The sequence below is a fragment of the Danio aesculapii genome, chromosome 23 (assembly GCF_903798145.1).
Source record: "Danio aesculapii chromosome 23, fDanAes4.1, whole genome shotgun sequence".
NCBI lineage: Eukaryota > Metazoa > Chordata > Actinopteri > Cypriniformes > Danionidae > Danio > Danio aesculapii.
Window position 1 is genome coordinate 11,558,458 of NC_079457.1, and position 23,654 is coordinate 11,582,111.

Below are 23,654 nucleotides of genomic sequence, written 5' to 3' on the forward strand. Positions count from 1 at the left end.
CAGATTAGCATCGCGTTAAGGAGAGGTTTGGGAACAAAAGAATCGCTGAACAAATCATATGGGAGTCGTTGGTATAATTTGGTAAAAATAAATGCATTTTATAAGATAATGAAAGTGTTTTTTGACCTAGCATGCATATCAGCCTGTTATGCATAATAGGGTCTCTTTAAGCTATTAGAATTGCCATATTTTATGCATAACCTACAGAAAAAATAGCAGTAAATACTTACATGTAAAAGAACTATTGATTGCAACCCCTGGGGTGATTGTTATATTAAAGACATAGTCAGATGCAGCAGATTGATTGTTTTGGCACCAGGTTAAACTTTCTGACACCTTTACGGCACTCACATACATTAAAAATAAAGGCCATGACTGAATATGGAGGAAGGTCTCAAAGTGACGTTCTCCAAAATTAAACGAAGAATAGACCACAGATACAGGGACTCTGGAGCATTTCAAAGCTGCGATCCATCAGTGGATCATCGCTCGTATATCAGCTTATTTACAAACCAGCTGATCAATATGAGTTTGAAACGCTCCAGTATCTGTGGTTATACTCAGTAAACAGCAGTGAGTTCAGTGAACTGATAACCTTCACAGCCAATCACATTTCTGCTGTGCAAGTGAACACAATAGCAAATCAGCAGTGTTAAAGAAAGTGCCCAGATGTTAGCGGGAAAAGGACGTTTTTAGAATTTGGTACCAAATTCCAGTATCTTGACAACCCTACCCAATACCGTGCAGATATTACCTGAAATACAGTCAGCTCTGGCATATTTTTCAGCCTTTTAGAAGGCTTATTTATCAATAATTCTAAATGTGCCTCACACAGGTGAGTGGGCTTGACAAACCATCTGTAGACACACTCTTTCTCTCTCTCCCCCTCCTAACTTTAGCACAAAATTCTCTGAACACAAACAGTTCCTTTGTATAGTTGGCACTTTTTCGTCTGTATTGCCTCTTCATGTTGAATCGCTGAACTCCTCCACATTTGTAAGTTGCTTTGGACAAAAGCATCGGCTAAATGACTAAATGTAAATGTATTGCAGACAGCTGTGTAATAAAATATTATAATATTAATTAATATTAAGGATCACATATACTTTTTAAAAGGTAATACATTTTTAAATGAATCTTCTGACCAACACAATATGGCAAAAACTGTTGTTTCCTTCGAAAAGTTAATATCTATTCACATCTACAAGTGACGGAAGTTTGTTTATTTCCCTGTGAATTTGCTCAGTTCTTGTGTTGTTGTTGACTGAAGAATTCTTATCATCGCTTACATCAGGGCAATGCAGTTTGTCTTTGGCACCTTGAGGAGTGTCGGGCTCTCTTGTCAGCTGCATTTATGGGGCATGTCTTTTCTGCGCCTCATTGCGGCACCCGCTGATGGAGGTCTGGCAGTGCCACAGAAGCGGGTCAGATTAGGGGGGCATGACTCATTGTCCTGCCCTGATCTATAAGAGGCCCACATCTATGACTCATAATCCTGTTAGTCATCACGTAGAGACACGTTACGGGCACTGATATGTCGCTCTGGGGGTCAGCGCATCATTGCCAAGGACAGCAAGGGGCTATTTGTATCTCGTTTTGATGGAGATATTGGAAATCGCTGTAATAAATGAGATTTAGGGTTATATTTTTAGGTTTGGAGTTAGTTTTTGGCAAAAAGCAAACCCAAAGTACTGTATAAGCACTACACAAGCACTTCCTTAAGTGCTTCAGGCCAAGCAGGATTTCTGCATTCATAAAAGTTGTTGAGTGAAAGTAATATTTTTGGTTTTTAAAAAAAAAGTTAGAAAGTTTTGTGTTAAATTATTTTAGGGATACATAATGTATGAAAAGAATATTCATATGAATGAATCTCACTTACTGAATCTTTAAAAATATGTTCAGAGTGAAGTTATTCAGCTATGAGCACATGACAAAAATTGAAGAGATGAAACTAAGCAAAAAAGAAAGTCAAGGAAGACAAAGAAGCTGGCTGTCATTTAGTCTGTTTTATTAAATACAGGGTTCCCACCAGGGACGTGCGGTCAGGGGAAGGCATCCTAACCTCTCATAATGAGATGTATGATGAAATCCATATTTGTCAACTGATCTGTGCCATTAATGCAATTTCTGTATAATTTAAATAATTTCAATCATTTTTATGATCAAAATCACTGTATTGGGCTGCTTGGTGGCGCAGTGGGTAGCACAATCGCCTCACAGCAAAAAGGTCGCTGGTTTGAGCCCCGGCTGGGTCAGTTGGCATTTCTTTTTTTTTTTTTTTTTTTTTTTTTTTTTTTTTAAAGATTTATTTATTAGATTTTTTTTGACAGTTAACAAAGTAAAAAGAGACAATAACAGTACAAACAGAAAAAAAATATATATAACAGTACAACATTGATTAAAAAAAAATAATAATAAACCACACTATAACCCTCATATTGTGCGACACACAGTATATGACATGCATAAACACTATATGATGTGCATAAATCAATTTTCAAATTGAGCATTTAAACAGGTCTGTACCAGACGTTGAGGTTGACAGCATGGTGTATTGAGTAAAATAAACAATAATAATAAAATAAACAAATAGAAAAAATAGAAAAGAAATTTTAAAATAAACAAAAAAAAACAAGGAAAAAAAAAAAAAAAAGCGAGAGAAAAGGGAAAGTGTATTAAACTAAATAGGCTGGAGGGTGGCACATTCTTAAAACTTGTGGTTCTATGTCAAGAAAAAGTTGTATGTTTGTGCTATATCAACAGCACTAATACTCAACTGGAAACACAGATCAAAACAAAAATGCAAGAATGGCAACCCTTCACTCCACAGTAATTGCCTCAAGTCTCAGAGATTTAACATGTTCCAAAAAAGGCAACCAAATATTAGAAAATTTGACCACTGAACCTCGAAGACTATGTTTAATTTTTTCTAATTTGTGCACAAGAATAACGGTGCCTCTTGCCTTATTTGAAAATGAAGAATGAAAAAGCTGGCCCACCCATCCTTTACGAAGTTTAAGATGGTCCGCTGGTATTAAGTGCGTTTCTTGCAAAAAGGCGATTTTAGTGTTTAAAGATTTCAGGTGGTCAAACACTTTGCTGCGTTTTACTGGCGAATTTAACCCTTTCACATTCCAGCTAATGAGTCTCAGTGTACCACTTGGCACTGTTCTTACATTACTTGACATAAAATCATTTTAGAGATCATGAATCTGTACATATTTGCTCTACACTTCAATTGTGCCCCCGGTAGCACACAAAAATAAGATGATGAATAAAAAATCAAAACAAACAAAAACAAAAGAAAAAAGAAGAGAAAAAGAAAAGAAAAAGGAAGAGAAATAACAACATTAAACAAATCAACATTTAAACCAGTTGCCGTAACGAACATAAACAGCAACAAACATTCTCTGATACAATGATCAGCAAACTTCACAACTTCCTTATATTTAACTCGCAGCTTCCACAGCATAATGAAATACAAATAGAACTTTCAGACATCTCAAAAGCTATAGTCAAATAAACAGAGATGAGGGCTAGAAAAAAAAACAAAGAAAAAGAAAGCCCCAAACTTATTTCTATAGATAATCATTATTATATTGCAAATAACAAGTATTATGTACTTTTATAAATTATCCCAGAATTCACAGTTCAAAAACAAACAAAAAATGGGGTCAAAATTATTTACAATAATGTCAACATCACCTTTTTAGAGACAGCCTACTAGGCATATGTAGGTATATGTATGTAAACGAGAAGGGTGTCAGTTTAATTGCTTACAAGTTCGTACTTAAGTCCTGTACGAATTTCACAGCCGACGAGGCGGACTGGATCCATGACTTTTCCCCGTTAGGCAGAGTGATGCGCAGTCTCGCTGGGTACAGGAGCGCTGGTTTGTACCCCCGCTTGTATAGCTCGGCCATCGGACCTCTGTATTCAGCACGCTGTTTCAAAACGTCAGGGCTGTAATCATCAAAAAGGCGTATCGGGTGGCTTTTGTAGTTCAAGGTTCCCCGTTTACGAGCTTCGCGGATAACCAGGTCTTTAACTTGGAACCGGTGAAAGCGTAAGATTACTGGCCGTGGTTTTCCTCCTGGAGCTGGTTTCGGAGCAAGGCTTCGATGTGCTCTATCAAGTTCGGGGGGTGAAGCAAGGACATCCGTGCCAAAAACATCCGCAAGTAGTTTGGAAAAAAACTCGGTTGGACGGGGACCCTCGATTGATTCCGGTAAGCCAATGATCCGTACGTTTTGGCGCCTGCTGCGGCCTTCCAGGTCAGATACTTTAAGTTTGAGCTGCTCGTTATCCTTCTGTAAATCGGAACAAGTTTTTTCCAGCTGCTGCAGCCGCTGGTCAACGAGCGTGGCATTTGTTTCCAGAGAGCCAATGCGTTGCCCGTGATCGGCAACAGTGGAATTAATGCTGTCCAACGTTGAAGCGAGGGACTCAAAGGAGGACTTAAAATCGCTTGACAGGCCCTCTCTGTGTTCCTCCAGGAGCGCGCTAATGTCGGCCATAGTTATGCTGGATGCTGACGAAAGTTCCTTGTCTTTTTCTGATTGCTTTCCTTTAGCCTTTGACATGGTAACGCGATCAAATTGACTGCAGTAAGTTATGAAAACTGTCGTTAGCCCAATAACTGAAAAAAAACGATGTCTATTAAGATAATTATAAGTAAAACTGTGGGAGCAAGCGGAGCACGCGACTACCCTGCACGCCTCATAACCGGAAGTCCAGTTGGCATTTCTGTGTGGAGTTTGCATGTTCTTCCCGCGTTCGCGTAGGTTTCCTCCGGGGCTCCGGTCTCCCCCACAAGTCCAAACACATGTGGTATAGGTGAAATTAATAAAGGCATTAAGCCGAAAAGAAAATGAATGAATGAATGAATGAAAATCAATGTATTTAGCGTATTTCCTGTTCAATTACAGCGATGTGAGGCAGCACCCAGCTGTGCCTCATGTCAGATTGTGCAATTTCTTGCAAACTGGCTTGAGCACGCGCCTTTTGTTTTTATTATATGTCCTCACTTTACATATGACAGGTATTGTATTTCACGAATGTCTATCACTTATTTAGTGTTAGGATCTGACATAACATAACTCGATCATTTCAGAGTAATTCAAGTCATTTCAAAGTATTTCAAGTCCTTTCAAGACTTCGTTTACAAGTAAAGGTAAGATCAGTCTGCGAATTCTGTGTGTGTGCGCATGAGAGAGAGAGAGAGAGAGAGCATTCGCCGTGGTGCTATTTCGCTTGTTATAGCTGTCTGTAGCATCCACCTTGTTGTTTTTTGGGAGGCATACTGAACTGCTATACATTTTACATTCTTCCTTGGCCCAGTAGGCCTATGTAGCTGCTATATGTGTAGAAAGAATACTGATATGAAACACAATCGGTAGTTGGCAAATATATTGGGTGCATATATTTGTAAGTCAGTGCCTCACCAGCCACAAACCTAACTGCAAGTCACTGGCGCCCACGCTTCTTGAAAAGTACTTAAAAGTTCTTGAATTTCAGACATATGTATTCAAGGCCTGGTAAGTTCTTAAAAACAAACACTTGAAAGTTCTTGAATTCAATTTGTTCATGGTTTTGTCAAAAACAAAAACTGAGAAATTATTAAATGAAAAATCTTAAATGGAAATCTTGCACAATAACACTGATGAATAAAGCACATTTTATCAGTATTTCAGAAACCACATTTAAATTTCACCAGTATATAATTAAACTTTTTTTTTCAAAGTTATCTACTATTACTATTATTGATGTTTTAATGTAAATATTATGTGTAAGTGAAATGTTAACTAAAGTAAGGACTTTCTTAGCGATACATAAAATTAAAGATGCTTTCGAAAGTCCTTGAATCTGCTGTTCATGAAAGCCTGGGAAAACCTGTAAATATTTGCAAACTATTTGGATTATCAGACTTATTTGTATAAGCAAATCCCACTGTGGTATGTGTTAAGAGCTGTGAAGATGCATGTAAACGCAGCTTTAGTTTGCAGATTGTACGTGTGCAGCACTAGTTCCAGTTTCCCTCTGTGTCTTGACAATGCAGTCTACTGCTACTCGATTTAGAAAATAATCCTCCCATGCAGCCGCAGAAATTACATTCTCTTTCAGTCCGTTTGGTGTTGGTGTTTGTTTGTTCACAAGCAGCTTTTTGATCCAGAACAGGACCAGATGCAGCTGATGCAGGACGACAGCACAGTCCGTTTTCACTGCCCTGCAAAGATTTTTTAAGGCTCACCCTACAGTGTATTTGTCTTCCAAAAATAGTTATTCAATGATCTGCTTAAAATATCTATTCCTAATTCAGTCTATACACTAGTCAACATTTGAAGTAGATCAGAATCTTTCAAAGTTGTGCTATAACTAAGGAACAACATCCCCTTTTTATCTTAGAGGTGTTTTGAAAACCTTTTTGATCCACTGCAGATGTTGACTGTGTATGGCAGACAAATAATCATTTTTTTCTATCATCACGTAGCTCTAATTTATTAGGAAACTGATCATCTGCCATATACAACCCTCATCCCTGTTTGAATCCATCCGCTGACCATGCCAAGTGGGTCGAGATGTTTGGCAACCTTTGCTCACCCCAAGCCTCTATTTTCAGCCTTGTGTGATTAATGTTTGGTAATGCAGTGGTTTAGATTACTCCAAAATGTTGACGACACAAATAGTTTCTTCCTTGTTTGCGGAAGTGAGTCTCCGTTCCCGGGTCTTTTCCAGAGAACAGCTCTTGACATTCGAGGAAAGCTCTCTCTGCACTCCGGTGTACCGTTTCCTCTCGGCTCGGATGCCAGAAAGCGCTCCAGCAGGATTGGGGAAAGCGTTCGCCCGAACCCCTCTTCTATTTTTAGCCGGTGTTTGCAGAGTGTGGCGTTGGGACGGAGGCCCACACGGGAATCATAATGAGACAGTGTCTTCATCTCCCTCCGCATGTTCAGATAGGGATTGTTTAAACAGTTGGGAACGGGTCCCATGACAACTCCACAAATATTTACCAGCCACACACTGCAGTAGGGTTTTTTGTCTGCAGGCTACCTTTCCGTGTTTTTCTTTCGCTTGCTCTTGAAAGTTGTTGTCTCTTATCTTCTTATGTAAGGAGAACTTGGACTTGGGAGAAAGAAACGTACAGAGGCATGAAAGCACATCTCCTTTCATCCTGTCAGTTGCTGGATGAAGAGTATAAGACTTTTTTGGATCATTAAGAGCGAATGTGTGAGGAATGCAGCATTTGGGTTCACCTCAGGTCTCGATGGTGCTCTGATGCTTCGTTTGGCCTTATTATTCCACAAAATGTGTTTATAACCTTCATCTTTGACTATTCAATGGTCAGGAAAATTATACTTCAATAAATATTTTAAAATATGAGATCAGACATTGTGTGAAGGGCTTGTTTTACAAACAGTGATGCTGTCCAACAGCGACACCAGCAGATAACGTTGCAGGGTAGTGGAAACTCTTCATTTAGCAGAGCACCTCCATCTGTGAGCATCATGATGATTTCATGAGTTAATGGTACAAAAGGTAGAATGCAAGATAAAACTTTTTACAAAAATGCTTTTGGCTCCCAGTTGGTTCCAAATTTTTATAAGTTTTTTTTTCTGCTGAAATTAAAGAATATATTTTGAAGAAAGCTGTAAACCATTGACTTGCGTAAAAGGAAAAACAAATACTATGGAAGTCAGGAGTTTCTGCCTTTCTTCCGAATTTCTCCTTTTGTGTTCAGCAGAAGAAAGTAAGTCAAATTGTTTGGAACAAGGGGGAGTAAATAATGGCAGAATTTTTAGTTTTGGGAGAACTAAATAAAAGTATTTCTTAAGTCATTTTAAAAGTTAGATTCCAGACATTGAATGTGAGGGAAGTCATATAATATTTTGTGTTTTTGGTTTGTCATTTAAAATTTTACTTCCCATTTATCAAAAAAAAAAACAATTACGTTTTCATGTTTTCCTATTGTTATAGATCGTTTGTTTTTGTTCTGTGCCATTATATCCTTTTGCGTTTGTCATCCGACCATTAAATATATTAACTTTATGATTTTGCACATCAAGCAGCATAAGTTGTTTTGTTTTTCTGAAAATGAATGGAATTGAATAAGATGAGAATTTTTGACACCTTTTAATTTACAATGGCCATGCCTGTGATGTAAATCATCTTTTGTAAGCTGTTTGGACAGAACTGTGTGTAGGTATTGTGTGTTCACAATTTTTTAAACTTCCTAACGTTAAAATAGGATCCAAATCCCTCCCATTTTGAGGCCCACCTCAAAGTGACGTAGGAGTGCAGTTTCCCCACCCACTGAATTGATTGATTATTGACAATTGATTGATGCATATTAACAACTACATAGTGTTCAGAGCAGAAAATTTCATTATTCTGAAAGGTCGAATAAATAATCTAACAGGTGTTTTGAGCTGAAACTTTACAGACACATTCTGGAGACACAAAAGATTTATCCTAAATCTTGAAAAAGGGGTTTAATAGGTGCCCTTGAAGCAAAAAATAAATAAAATAAGGTGGATAGTTACTGTGTCCATGTTCATTGCCTTTTTTTTAAATATCACAAACCCAGTTTTTTCTTAAATACTAAAGAATTCAAAGCTTTAATTTTGACAGCTAAACTAAATATCATTTGTTTTTTGTTCCATATTTGTTGTACACCTGATTGGAATAATCATGTCGGCTGTTTAAAGATCACACAAGATGAATGCCTCCCACTGGCAATTTAAAGGGGTTGTGATTACTATAATTATCATTGTTGATTTTTTTTCTTGCGTCATAGTTTTGTGGAAGCTGTGATAGAAAACCATTCAAATGCATCTAGTTTTTTTTTTTTTTTAAATGGACACATTAAAATATTGTTTAAATGTTAAAAAAATAAATTATATCAGTATCAGTTATATTAGGTCATGGAAATTAATCTTTTTAATCAAGAAAAATCAGGGAATTTAACATTTTGCATAGAGTGGAAAGTGGAAACTCTAAATTTAATCAATGTTGAAAATAACCTGATTTTTCTTTAAAATTCTTTTGTAATTACTATAAAATGCTTCACTGTCAATTGATCACTCAATGTATTCTTGCAGAAAGTATTCACTTGTGAAAGTGGTTCTTTTCTGATGTCAGTTTGAAGGCTTCACCCACAATATTTTTAGCCATGCCCCATTGTACCGTTAGTTTACTATTAGGGAATGATGCGCAAAAATAAAGCCCAATATTCCATTTCAGTTGATTCATTCACACAGTCTTTCATACTGCCAGTACACACAGTCTTTAAATTGCCAATACCCAATGACTTTGAGTCGTCAAGAACCACAATTTCAACTAAAAATAATCTTTAACGATCGACTGAAGTCGGCTACATCTACATTCATTAAATTAAGTTTTTCCTCCATTTTTGAGCAAAATATTCTTTTAATATATGTTTAGAGTTGATTTGCATATCAATATTCATATAAACTCTTAGTTTACTAATGATAACCTTCTTATCTGTTCTATAGATGATGGGAAGATCTTCAATGGAAGCGGAGTAGGAGATCAGTTCGGCCCTCGCTGTTTCGAAGGGGACATTATGGGCTGTGGAATCATGTTTCCTCGGGACTATGCACTTGACTATGAAGGTGAGAATGCATATAAAGTTGAAGTCAGAATTATTAGCCCCCCTGTATAATTTTTCCCCCAATTACTTTTTAAGGGAAAAAAGTTTTTTTTTTTTTACATATTTCTAATCATAATAGTTTTAATAACTCATTTCTAATAACTGATTTCTTTTGACTGACTAGGTTAACTAGGCAAGTCATTATATAACAGTTGTTTGTTCAATAGACAATCAAAAAAAAATATTGCTTGAGGGGGCTAATAATATTGACCCTAAAATGATTTTAAAGAAAATTAAAAACTACTTTTATTCTAGCCAAATTAAAACAAATAGGAATTTTTCCAGAAGAAAAATTATTATAATTAATACTGTGAAGAATTCCTTTCTCTGTTAAACATCATTTGGGAAATATTTAAAAAAGAAAAAAGAGGAGGGCTAATAATCTTGACTTCAACTGTATATGAGATGAGATTTCCCATTTTGCACATCAGCCAGTGCATGCTTGGAAAACAAATACACACTTGGATCAGCTTAGCCTTCTTGTCAGGACTGTAATCCAGGTTTTTAAGATTTTAGATTGGTCAATTGGTTTCTCTGTCAGATGAAATAGACGACTGGGATGCTGCTGATGTACGACCAAAGCAAGGCAGAGTCGAAAACCTGCTGTATTTGAATGATGAAGATGAGGAAGAGGGAGAAGATCCAGAACAAGAACACGAGGGCCGGAAGGTTATGGTGAGGTTTTTTATTTTAGCATCACATGATCCAGCAGAAATCATTTCACTGTTAATTTGGTATTCAGTTAAGGACATGATTGAGTTTTTCAGGATTGTTTGATGAATAGAAAATTTATTTGAAAGAACGAACGAACGAAAGAAAATAGCATTAATTAAAATGTATAATTGTTAGAAAACTATTGAAAAGTACCATTAAAATGCATTCTTTTTTGTTTTAAAAAAAGGACACATTAAAATAATATTTATATACTACAAAATAAAAAAGCAAGAAAAAAGTCACCATTGATAATTATGGGAATCATAATTACTGATTATAATAGAACAGCAAATCAGATTATTACATTTGTGAAGAAGCATATGATGCTAAAGACTGTAGCAATGATGCTGAAAATTCAGCAATACATTTCAATTTAAACTACGTTCAATAAGAACTTCTTTGTACAGGTTTTACTGTATATTTGATCAAATAAATGCAGGCTTGATGACCTGTGTTGGCATTTGCTGTAAAATATTAAACAAATCTTCCCAATTACAAACTTTGATTAGTAGTCTATATCACGCAGTACCTAGAAAGACTTGTGGGTAGGGCCAGACAGAATCTTCTAGCAATTTTTTGCTATTTCTGCCCAGAGTTTTGTACAAAATCTGCAGATTTATCCAGGATGATTTTGAGAGTATTGTAACTAAAAATTTATTACTTTTATTCGTCGCTCTTTATTCACCTTATTCTCTGTGTACGAATGGGCGCAGTCATTTGAATCATTTTGGCTCGAGATTTCTGGTCTTATTCACTTCCATTAATTTTTAGACATTAAAAACAGCTCGTTTTGCTGCTTGGTGTTACAAACTGATATTTTTTTATTATATTAGTCTACTTTGTCTGTATAGACCAATAACCAACCTACGTCACACATGCAACAAAAAAAAAAGACAGGCTGCAATAGGAAACATGTCGTGTTGTGCGCTAGGATGCCAAATTCAAAAAAAAAAAATGGAAAACTTCTCTTTTACCGTACACCACACTGCTTTAATGCCAACTGCAGACGTCTTTGGCTAAAAGCGAGCTGAATGAAGTAACGACCTAATTAGAAATGCTGGACTTTGCAGTTCTCATGTTATATCAGGTAAGTTCACGCTATGCTGAATCATTCACATTACTCGTTTTTGGTTACAGCAATGATTTCAGCAAAAACAGTTGGTTAATTAATCTGCGGACACTGAATGCTCAGAATGAATCGTGAAAGTGTAAGTTATTAAGGTAAACTTGGTTTTATATTCACACATTCATTCAAACTTGTGACACACTCCCTAACGTTATATTGTTTACCACGGCACTTTGAATATTCGGTCTGAAATGACCTGTAAGTGTGACTTGAAAACAACATTAACACGGTTTATTTGACTGTGAACAATGTTGTACTTTAATAGCCATTAGCTGCTTATATGATTTCGCGTTTTAGAGTTTGCAAATAATACTTTTATGAAATTATATTATTAAGGGGAAAGTCAGAATGTGCGAATATAAAACCAACTTTACCTTTATGTGTAAGTTCACATACCCTGCCGTACAGGTGTAGTTCACTATCAGAATGCAGTCGTTTTGCTTGTTGTTGATTAATTACCCAGGCCTTGTACAGTTCCGTCTTCTTTTCTTGTCTTTGGGCAGACAGAACCTTGGTTTTTAGCACTACATAGTGTTGAATCTGGTTTCATCGAACATTATTTCTTGCACATGACCACACAGAAAAACATTGTTGGCATCCCAAGACTTGTAGGCCTTTAACTTCTCTCTTGTAAAACCACTTGGAACTTCAATGAGATAGTATATTTGGGGCTGGATGCTTGGTCATTTCGTCTTATCCAATATTCATTGGGAGGGTGCTATCGCAAATGGACCTGTCAGACGAACACCGCTCACTTTAACGTTAATTTTGCCAAATCACTGTGCTTATCACAGGGGCGACAAGCTGTTATAATACGCTGAAAGCATTATGTAAATAATATATATAATATGTAATCACTATATCTTATTTCTAAGACAACAACAAACTCTGTACCGCATCGGATGTCATTCCCTCGCTGTAAATGCTAGCGCTCCCGGTTTCTTTCTGCCACCTCCCTACGCGCACATCCTGAATGTTTACAAACATGGTAATTGGTCTATTGTCATGCAAACACTTGTTTGTAGAGTAAGTAGTTTGATCGTTTTCTGCGGTTTATTATTCCTAGTCATTTCTCCCATAGGCAGCTGAATCAGAAGTTCTAAAACAATCGGAAAAACTAGCGCACTTCCGCATTAAAGAATAAGGTCAATATTAGGTGGCCTTAACAAATATGTACTAACAATGTTTTTGCATTGTACTTGTGCTTGATTAAATGCCTGCATCTAATTACATCTGTAATTACACTGTTGATCCATGCCAGAGGTTCTCAACTTCGGTGGCCTTGAGGGCCAAATATCAACCACATGAGAAACAGGGCCCACTTATACACTAGAGTCACCAAGCCAGTATGTGCTTCCATTTTGGGTTACGGTTCTACAGTACTTGCCATTTCGATTTATTTTGAGCAGACAGAAGTGTTTTGTCACATTCATCTACAGAGCCAAAGAGCTTCTTGTGGTGCAAAAATACTAATTAAACCCAGTAATTAAAAATAAAACTTTATAATCAGGAAAATAATTAGGAAGTTATGGTTCAAAAATTCATCTCAGCCCTCTCTTAAAACAATGGAAAAACAATAATGTAATAAATTTAAGATTCAGTAAGCTTCAAAACTGAAATCTCTTTCATTGAAAATGCAATAAGTGTCCATACATGCAGCTGGAAAATAGTGGAACCACTGGTGAGCGCTGCTGTGTCAAGTTTTCCTACAGAAAAATGCATTCTTTGTGAATTTATTCGTTGTGAGGGCACGTAAACCAAACCATGACCATGGTACAGTGACTGTTTAGGACGGATACATGAATCGTTATAGCCCTAGAGCTTCAATATATACTGCACTATATGCAACAACATGAGAGCTGATCAGTCTGCGCAGCTGCCGGCCACAGCTTAAAGAGCAACAGGCCCAATGCGGCCCACAGGCTGCTTGTTGAGAACCTTGGCCTTACACCTTAACCCACCCAATCTACTTATACCACCAGACCTGTCACAAACTCTAACTCATATCCCACCTTAAAAGCACAAGAAGTGTTCTACAATACATTATGAAGACAGTAAGTACATTGTAGGGTTGGGTGATGTTGACCAATTTGGCATTGTACAATGTCTAATGTGAAACATCGCGATGGACGATGGCATCGTTGTCATAGGCTGAAGTAAATTAATTATTTATGAATAATTAATTAATTCATAATGAATTAATTATTTTTTTTGTAGCCTACCGTTTCAACTACCTGACCCGCATGGTCTTTGTTTCACCCAAAAACAAATCATAAATAGATAGAGATAAGTTACACACACATTACCACCTGTCAATCTTTTTTTCCAAGGGACTCTGGCATCTGTGTCATAATCGCATCGACAAACTTGGTCAGTAAAAAGGTGCCCAACCAACAGTATCTGAGGTTTTCGTTAAAATTACTAAGTACAAGTGTGAAAATGAAAGATTGAAGCAGTGTATTGATGCTGTGACACGTTACTTGATGCTTTCAAAAGACAGAAGAGTCGATTAAGATTAATTAAATAACACATTTATCAACTATAGTGAGACGCCATCCATCGTTGATGACCTGTCCGACATGCACTGCATGCTCTCTGGAGCTCAGACGAGTGCATGACAGCGTGTGTGTCTGTGTGTGGTCACGTGATGTGCGTTTTCAGCGGACAGGGGGCTGTTCAGAAATGCTAGGTAAAACACAGTGTGGATGTTTTAAAACTGAGACCAATTAGTGTAAACGGGGCCTAAGTGTGTGTTTTTCGCAAGCGGGTTTGCGACGGGGGCGGGGCGGAGGATCGGTGATGGACGATGGTATCGTATATCGGCCCAATCCTAGTATATTGTATTTATTTTTTGATGCAGGTACATAGTAATTATAATAACAATAATTACTAACATTTATATAGCTCTTTTCTGGACACTCAAAGGGCTTTACACATTGGGGGGAATCTTCTCAACCACTACCAGTAGATAACGCGATGGCAGCCATATTGCGCCAGACTGCACACCACACACCAGCTGATTAGTGGAGAGGAGTGATGAAGCCAATTATCAAATGGGGATGGTTAGGAGGCCATGATAGACAGAGACCAGTGAGCAAATTTGGTCAGGATGCCAGGGTTAAACCCCTACTCTTTTTCGAAGGACATACTGGGATTTTTAACAACCACAGAGAGTCAGGACCTCGGTTTAATGTCTCGTCCGAAAGACGGTGCTCACTGAGCAATATAGAGTCCCCTTCATTATACTGGGGCGTTAGGACCCGCACAGACCGCAGGTTGAGCGCTCCCTGCTGGCCTCACTAACATCACTTTTGGCAGAAACTTAGCTTTCCCATGTGGTCTCCCATCTAAGTACTGACCGGGCGCAGCCCTGCTTAGCTTCAGTGGGCGACTATGTGAGAGTAGCAGAGAGCTAGCTGCCGGATTAAGGCCACTTGATATAAAGTGGGACCATATATCTACTAAAAGACAGAAAATATTACTTTATAAACTGTATTTATACATAAACCATAATTAAATTAGTCAATCATTCAATAATATTACTGAAATTAATATAAAAAACATATATTTACATACATTCACGTAAGTAAATAAACAGATTGGCCTCACGATGGCCTCAAAAAATTGTCTAAATCTGCAGAATTCTGCGTGAGAAGATTGCGTGTGGGCCTACTAATGTGAAATAAAAACACATGGAATACACCCTCTGTGATCAAAAAGCAGATGTTTGCAAACTATTTTCTTGTGCTCATCATGTATTCACATTTTTGGGATTTGAGTGAATGCCCCGGCCCTGTAGCTGTGGAAATGCTGACTCACACTCTCTCTCTTTCTCTCTCTCTCTCTCTCTCGCTCTCTGTATTCTCCAGCTGTTAAAAATGCCAACTCACTGTCGCCCCTCTGTGCCCATCTAGGTGTTCTTCACCCGAAACGGCAAGATCATCGGCAGGAGGGAGGTGGTGGTTCCTGTCGGAGGCTTCTACCCCTCCATCGGGATGCTCAGCAGTGGAGAAAAGGTGAAGGTGGACCTGCATCCACTTAGCGGATAACAAAGCAACAATTGCACATCTCCAATCCCGCTGTGAGCCACAAACGCTCGAAAAAAGACCATGAAGATTATGCTGAGATTTCTCTTTCCTTTCTTTCCTTCTTACATCTGAAAGCACTTCCAAATGCAAGCTTAACACGTCTAACACGTTCACTCCAGTGCATGATTCACGGTTGAACATATCGACAGCGTTCGCCTCAGCTTCAAACGGTTTACTGTGAAAACCACATGCAGGGAAAATGTTCCATAATGGGCATCACAATATATTGAGCTGTTGAATAATACTGTACGAAGAAAACGTTATGTTTATTAAAAATGCATAGAAAATATTGAATTATATATATATTTTTAACGTACATGTACATATGTAAATTTGATATATTGGCTGCTATACGAACGTTTATTTAGCAGAACTCAATCATGATTATAATTAGACGGCTGGGGAAAGTTCTAGATATGGTATGAGGGTATTAATGAGTATTATCAATATCATTATATTAATGTTTAAAACTGTTTTTCGTAAGCATTTCCTCACAAATGATGTGAAAGTGGGGAAAGCATGTTCTGGTTTTTCAGTAACACTTTACAATAAGGTTTCATTGGTTAATGATAGAGAATGCCTTAACTAATTATGAGAAATACACTTGTTACGGTATTTATTGATCTTTAAGTTAACAACGAAAGAATACTGTAGCAAATTTATTCATTTAATGTTCCTTAAAAATAATGTTAAGTCCATTATAATAATTTTAATCCTTTATAGTGGAATCGTTAGCTGTGTTTATATCTAAAGATTGGAAAATCATGTCAAACATTTGGTAATAAAGCACAGATTTCATCCAATGACTCAAAGAGAACAAAATCATCACTTCCTGAGAAACCAGCTCCATATATCAAAAAGAAAAATGCTATTTTCTCTAGTAGGAGAAGCCAATGATGGCCTTTTTTAAAAATATATAATAAATTACTTGTGCCTCAGACGATGAAATGCAATGAATGGTAGATAACATGGTGCATTCACACCAGACTTGGATGAAGCTTTAAGTGTGAGTGATTTACAGTTGAAGTCAGAATTATTAGCCCTCCTGAATTATTAGCCCCACTGTATATTTTTTACCTCAATTTCTGTTTAATGGAAAGAAGATTTCTAAACATAATACTTTTAATAATGAGGACTAAGAGGGCTAATAATATTGACCTTAAAATTTATTTTTCTTTTAAAATAAAAACAGCTTTTATTCTAGCCAAAATAATACAAATCAGACTTTCTCCAGAGGAAAAAATATTTTAGGAAATACTGTGGAAAATTCCTTGCTCGGTTAAACATCATTTGGGAAATACTTGAAAATGAAAAAAAAAAAATCACTAAAGGACTTCAACTGTACATGTTAAGTCTATGCAAAGACCTGAGACATCCTGGGATGTAGTTTACGTGACTGAGGCGGTACATATTCGAGCAAATGATTTGAGCATTTTTGACATTTGATGTAAACTGCTCTAATTTTAAAATCTGAATTTTGGTGCCATGTTAACCAATCAGAAGCTTGCTGTAGTAGTGGCTGTTATCCAGGCACTCTGAAGGATTTGATGGACCCCGAATCGGTCCATGCCATTTTTCAGTCATCCATAGCACATAAAGCACAACTACCTTCTCAACAAAATCCATGTCAGCCATTTTGCAACAAAACTTGTGTGATCTTACATTTGTTGTGATGCGAAATTCACACGCAAATAAAGCGATGATCAAGGGTCTAATTCTATGCGGATAGCACAGTTTAATTGTGTAAGGCGCATCCGGTGTGAATGCCACATAACAGATCTGCATGATGGAATTTATTCGGTGAATGTGTTTCCATCATAGTTTACATGCACTTTTTCTTTTCAGATAAAAAGTTTGTCTTATTCAGTTTTGTGCATGTTTTTACATGTGCGCTTTAGAAATTTATGTGCATCTTTTCATTTCCATTAAGCATTTTATTAGCAATTTTTCAAAATGCATAAAAATAGGTCAATGGAAACAGCTAATGAAATAGTCATTGGAAAGTGTGACTTTTATAGCTTAAAAATTATATTGTAATCAATGTCAATGAAGTTAGCTAGATATATGGTTTCTTATCTGATAAATGGTTGGTAATGTATAAGGTTAAGTTTAATTTAGGTTATTTTTTATTGTAAGCTTAAGTTAATGTATAAGTCAAGTTGTCCCATTTTTGGCGTCCACATCATAATGAATTTACAAAAGGGGTTTTTACAAATGGGTCAAACTCCTTGTGGTTATTAATTATTATTTTGGGGCTGCACTTTTTCAAAAATATGCCTGACAAGATTCGATTTTTTGTATATATATAATCTGAATGACATTGTAAATGTACGATTTTGTTCACAAAAAAGTAATTTAATTTAATAAAATAAAATGATAGACATAAAACTACATCCAATATTTGAGAAAGAACTTTAACTGAGCTTATTAAATGCTTTATAAGCATTTTTATTTATTATGATCACCAGTCAAGTCAACTTATTTGAACAAATGAAACCTTACTGCAAAGTGTTCTGAATGAGAATGTCATATCCTGTCAAGTGCCATTTTTTTGTTATTATTTCTGTCTGAAAATCAGTGGTTGAGGGCAATATGCTCGGCAGTAATTAGCATGAAGTAATTGCGAAGTGCAACATCATATGAGGTGAGTTTGATCGTCTCTGGTTGGATATATCAAATGGTCATCAAGTAAATGAAATTTCCACTCCACATCAGAGAGAGAAAGACAAACTTGAAAAGCACACACTGATCATATGACTTCATGTGGGTCTATCAATGCGCATCCTTTTAGTTCTTCTGGTAGAAATGTCATATTTTACTTCAGGTCATGGGTGTTTTATCAGATATTTCAGTGCAGATGCCACATTGGAGTCTGTTTCTTCAGGCATCGTCCACTGTAGTGTAAACTCATGCATTTCACAAACGCCACAAGCACTTTAGCCAAGCCTGAACTTAAGCTGATATCGTGGGACGATCAAGCTGCCATAAATGCAGGCCTCTAGACTTCATTTTGCACACCATATGCTGTTCTGTTACATATCAAACCAAACCAAACGTTTCATATTACAAACTTGGCCAAATGTGATGTCTCTTTCAGTATGGTATCTCCTCCAGCATGTCTATAATCCAAGTTAAACTGTTTTATATCTCATTTAGGGGTAACACTTTACAATAAGGTTCATTAGTTGATGCATTTACTAACATGAACTAATCATGAACAACACTTGTACAGCATTCATTAATCATAACTGGACATTTACTAATGCATTATTAACATCCAAGTCCATGCATAGTTAACATTAGTTAATGCACCGTGAGTTAACATGATCTAACAATGAACAACTGTATTTTCATTAACTAACATTACCTAACATGAACAAATACTGTGGTAAATGTATTGTTTGTTGTTTGCTCATCTTAGTAAATGCATTAATTAACATTAACTAATGAACCTTATAGTAAAGTGTGACCCATTTAAGTTGTCAGGAAGCTGGTTATGTTCAGAATGGCAGACTAGCTTGTATGCTGCATACTCTTTGTTGTGGAAACTCAGTCAAAATTGTAAGATTAAAATCTCATATTTACTTGAAATAAAGACAAATTTTCCAGATTGTATACAGTTGAAGAAAATTGTTAGCCATTCTCTAAAAGTTCAATTCTTCTTTAGTTATTCCACAACTGCTTTTCATTTTTTTCAACACCTTTTTAATAGTTTACTAAACTGATTTCTAATAACTGATTTATTTTGTCCTTGAGATAAAGTACATACTATTTTACAAGACACTAGATTTAGCTAATAGTGCAATTAATAGTGTTATGCCTCATTCACAATAGCCGCAACTTTGTAGCTGCCTGTCGCTCTGGTAAGTCTACAGCACAGAAAATACAACTGGCCTCTGCAGGAGCTGAGAGAGGATCATGTGAGCTCTACTAGTGCTGCTATTGGCTGTCGCTCAAGAAAGTCGCTCTTCATTTGCATATAGTTGAAGGATTCTCAACTTAGTCGCGTAGCTCAACACACCCACCTGATCGCCAACGGTCACTATCGCTCGCGTAGATGGAGGTTGCTGGTGTTGTGCCAAGAAATGCACCCCCTCATAGACTTTCATTAGCATTCTCAGTCTACATTTAAAAAAATAAAAGGCCATAATTGATTAAAATGTAAACATTATTATTATTTTGTTGGCTAAAGCAAGGACAAGTAGTGAAATGCATTTTAAACAGCACTAGGTTTACAAATAAATGTGAAATAATAATGTTGACTGTAGTGTAGGCTAAAATTAGGCTTTTTGGTGGGTTTTAAACAGACATTTGGGCTACATGGAACACATAAAATTGTTGTTGCTGTTTTAAACTAAACCACACATTAAACAATTTACTTAATCTCATCGTTATTTTATTTAAAGTCAACCTATTTATTTATTTATTTATTGATATATCTTCTGTAAGGGAAAAGTTCCATTCATGAAACTTACCTCAGTCACATTCATTAGTGTCATAACTTCATTTAATAGATGCACATTTTAGAGGGGGTACATTTACGGCAGGGGTGCGTCTCCTGGCACAACACCGAAAGTCGCTCATTCCATTAAAACGAATGGTCGCTTGTCACTTTGTCGCTCGAGTTGCTCATAGTGTGAATGAGGCTTTAATTGGGTTAACCAGGTTAGATTAATTAGGTCAGATTAATTCGATTACATTAGATTAATTAGGCAAGTCATTGGACAACAGTGGTTTGTTTTGCAGCCAATCAGGGGAACAAAGTTACAAAGTGGGCCAATAATATTGACTTCAGCAGTTTCCACCTTTTAAAAAATGTTTTGTTTTTTTTCCAGCCAAACTTAAAGAAATAATACATTATCCAGATGACAAATGTAATAGAAAACAAATTATTTCGTTCTCTATTAAACATCACTTGAGAAATATTTGATTAAGAATACAAAGTTCACAGGAGGGTGAATCATTTTGTCTTCAACTGTAAAATATTGCCTTTATAAAAAATTGAAGTGGCAATTCTGAGAAGAGGAAAATCAAAGGTGTGTGATATTAATTCAAAATACTCATATAACAGATATTAATTCTTACATAAAGCTTTTTTTTTTAATCCAAGGGTATCAATCTTCCATAGTAAGTCCTGCTTTATTGCTAAATTTAAAGACTACGTTTATTATTGTCTTCTAGCCCCACCACATCATCTTTAATATAGTGAGTGGGATTCCTTTGCTGCTTTTCTAACATAAAATTGGAGTCAAATGTGTTAAGTGGTATTAAAAACTGGTATTTAAAAAAAAAAGCATGATCGTATAAGACGATTCAGCGGTCATTGGCCACAAATGGAATCATGATATATAATGCAACGTGCACTTTTTGGTATTTTCATGTGTACTCTGCAGCTCAGTATGTGATATACCAGCCTGATCTCATAAGGAAACGTAACTATTTTACGTTTTGTCAGTTTAGTGGCTAATTCCTATGAATTCGCATGTGATCAGTTGTACGATAGCTCCAAACCCCACTTCTAAACCCAACCGTCACTGGGGAATAAGTGAGTCAGTCATGTGTATTTATAAAGAGCATTTATTGTGAATGGCCATAATCATGAGGAGGGGGGGTCTCTGCACACCACCACCAGTGTGCAGCATCCACTTAGATGATGCGATGGCAGCCAAAGGGCAACGGTGCCAGTGTGCTCACCTCACACCAGCTATAGATGGAGTGGAGAGACAGAGATAGAGCCAATTTGGCGGATGGAGATGATTGGGAGGCTATGATCGCAAAGGGCTGATGGAGGAAATTTGGCCAGGGTTACACCCCTACTCTTTACGGGAAGTGCCATGGGATTTTTAATGACCATAGAGAGTCAGGACCTCGGTTTAACATCTCATTCGAAAAATGGCGCTCACTGACAGCATAGTGTCCCGTTCACTTTACTGGGGCATTAGGACTCACATAGACCGCAAATTGAGCGCCCCTTGGCCTCATTAACACCACTTCCAACAGCAACCTAGTATTCCCATGTGGTCTCCCATCTAGGTACTGACCAAGCTGAGCTCTGCTTGGCTTCAGTAAGTAACCGGTCTTGGGCTGCAGGATAATATGGCTGAGGCATAAGTAATCATATTAAATTGTACAAATAAGATCGAATGGTTTCATACGAATTGCTGTGAAATATCATTGGATGTACTGCAGAACTATAAAAGTAGTGTGCCATTCTGAACATACAGTATTTGACCCAAGATTTTCAAAGGATGTGCTTCATTAAATAATGTTCTTTGATTTAATATTTTAAAAATCCCCAGTGGTTTTAAACACCCTGCATGCTTATCACAAATTATTTTCTGCTGACGTTTTAAAGTAAAAACACGTTAAATAAGAATCACAATAAATGATTGTCACTTGAAGGAGAGGAGAATGGACGTCGCCGTCTACTAAAGCTCTTCCATTTGGGGTTGGAAATGAATTTTCCAGATCAGATCATTTAACATAAAGAATTGCTTGTGTTCCAGACATAAATTGACAGCGCAGGGAAGCCAAAACCAAATACCTCTATCAGTTAAGCTTATGCAAAAAGCCAAGCGGTTTATCCTCTCCAAGATCATCTGAATTCCTCTGCTGGAATGTTGGTCGCTTGGCGCATAAATGGGGCGATGATCGTTTTTGGGTTCACACAGTCTTACGAAATGGAGACTCGCGTTGAAGATGTTGCTCTAATTGTAGCATGCACTCTTTTGCTAATGTGTAAATAATAAACAAACGGTTATTTCCACACAAACTACTGTCAAATTCTTTGCTTATGCACAACATTGCCCTATTTAATCCTATTGGCGTTGGGTTTTAGTATGGGCAAATATGGGTTTTGAAACATCAAATGATTCTTGTTGTAATCGTGCTTGACAAGATTTTTGTATACAAGCTGTTGTTACTCTGAATAACATCTTATAGGATCAATAGGATCTGCGAGGTCTTAAAGTGTCTTATAATGTCTTAAATATCAAAACAAAATTTTAGGCCTTAAAAAGTCTTAAATTCACTGAAAGGGTTGTAGGTTTAAATCAGTTTAAACAGGTCTTAATTTCCCTATATCCAGGTAAAACTACCATATCGAGCCAACACCCAATCACCAATAATCCATCTCAAAACTTTTTATATATATATATATATATATATATATATATATATATATATATATATATATATATATATATATATATATATATATTTAAGTTTTTTATTGCAAAGAGAGACAATTCACAACAGCTCTTAGACATTTTTACTGCAAATTCTGTTCCCTAAACAGGGAAAGAAAACTAAAGCAACACATCCCTTTACATGATCTTCCGTTAATACAAAAACTATTTACAGAAGTATCTGTTCCATTAGAAATAAATCCTTAATATTTACCCCTGTATGAGTCTAAAATTTCATCCATAATTGTCTTAAAGGGTCTTTAAAGGGTACTAAATTTGACTTGAAGAAACCTGCAGAAACCCTGATTTTTTATGTTTTATAAATGTAGTAATTTACTAACAGTGCCTCAGACTCCTAATTTGTTAATGGTAACCAATATTAATGGTTATTAAGAGAAGTTAATACACTAAAATGATTTTTGGTACTTCTTTAAACTACTTATTTAAATTGTAACACAATCCTTGAGACTTTATTGGGACAGCTTAATCTTTTTATGTTCAATTTACTTAAATATGTTAAGACAACTTTTGTGTTGGGACAACATGAGTTAAGTGTGGTACCCCGTGTAGGTTTTGAGATTAGAGTTGTAAAATAACATCATGCTGAATGTGTTCTTTAAGTACAAATAAACAGTCAATATGTTAATAATAGGCAGGCAATATAAGCCACTAATGAGAATTGGAACAAACTTATTTTTATTTTTTTTTTGTCCCAGTAAAAGTTGTTTTAATTATTCAAGATAATTGTTGTCTTTGACATGCTTATGTTGTTTTGCAACTTTTGAGTAACTTTGACTGATTAGTTTTACAGTCCCTCAAGGATTTTGTGAATCCAACTGTTTTTGAGACTTAAAGGAGATTTTTTTGTG

General features: G+C 36.4%; 1 protein-coding gene across 1 annotated transcript in view; it reads left to right on the plus strand.

Moving 5' to 3' along the window:
- Positions 1–22,370, plus strand: part of spryd3 (SPRY domain containing 3) — an 87,580-nt gene extending 65,210 nt beyond the window's left edge. Inside the window, exons 9-11 of the mRNA XM_056448840.1 lie at positions 9,513–9,632; positions 10,212–10,345; positions 15,425–22,370. Of these exons, the coding sequence (XP_056304815.1) occupies positions 9,513–9,632; positions 10,212–10,345; positions 15,425–15,559 (389 nt within the window). The 3' untranslated portion in view covers positions 15,560–22,370. The remainder of the gene's footprint in view (positions 1–9,512; positions 9,633–10,211; positions 10,346–15,424) is intronic.
- Positions 22,371–23,654: the final 1,284 nt, after the last annotated feature.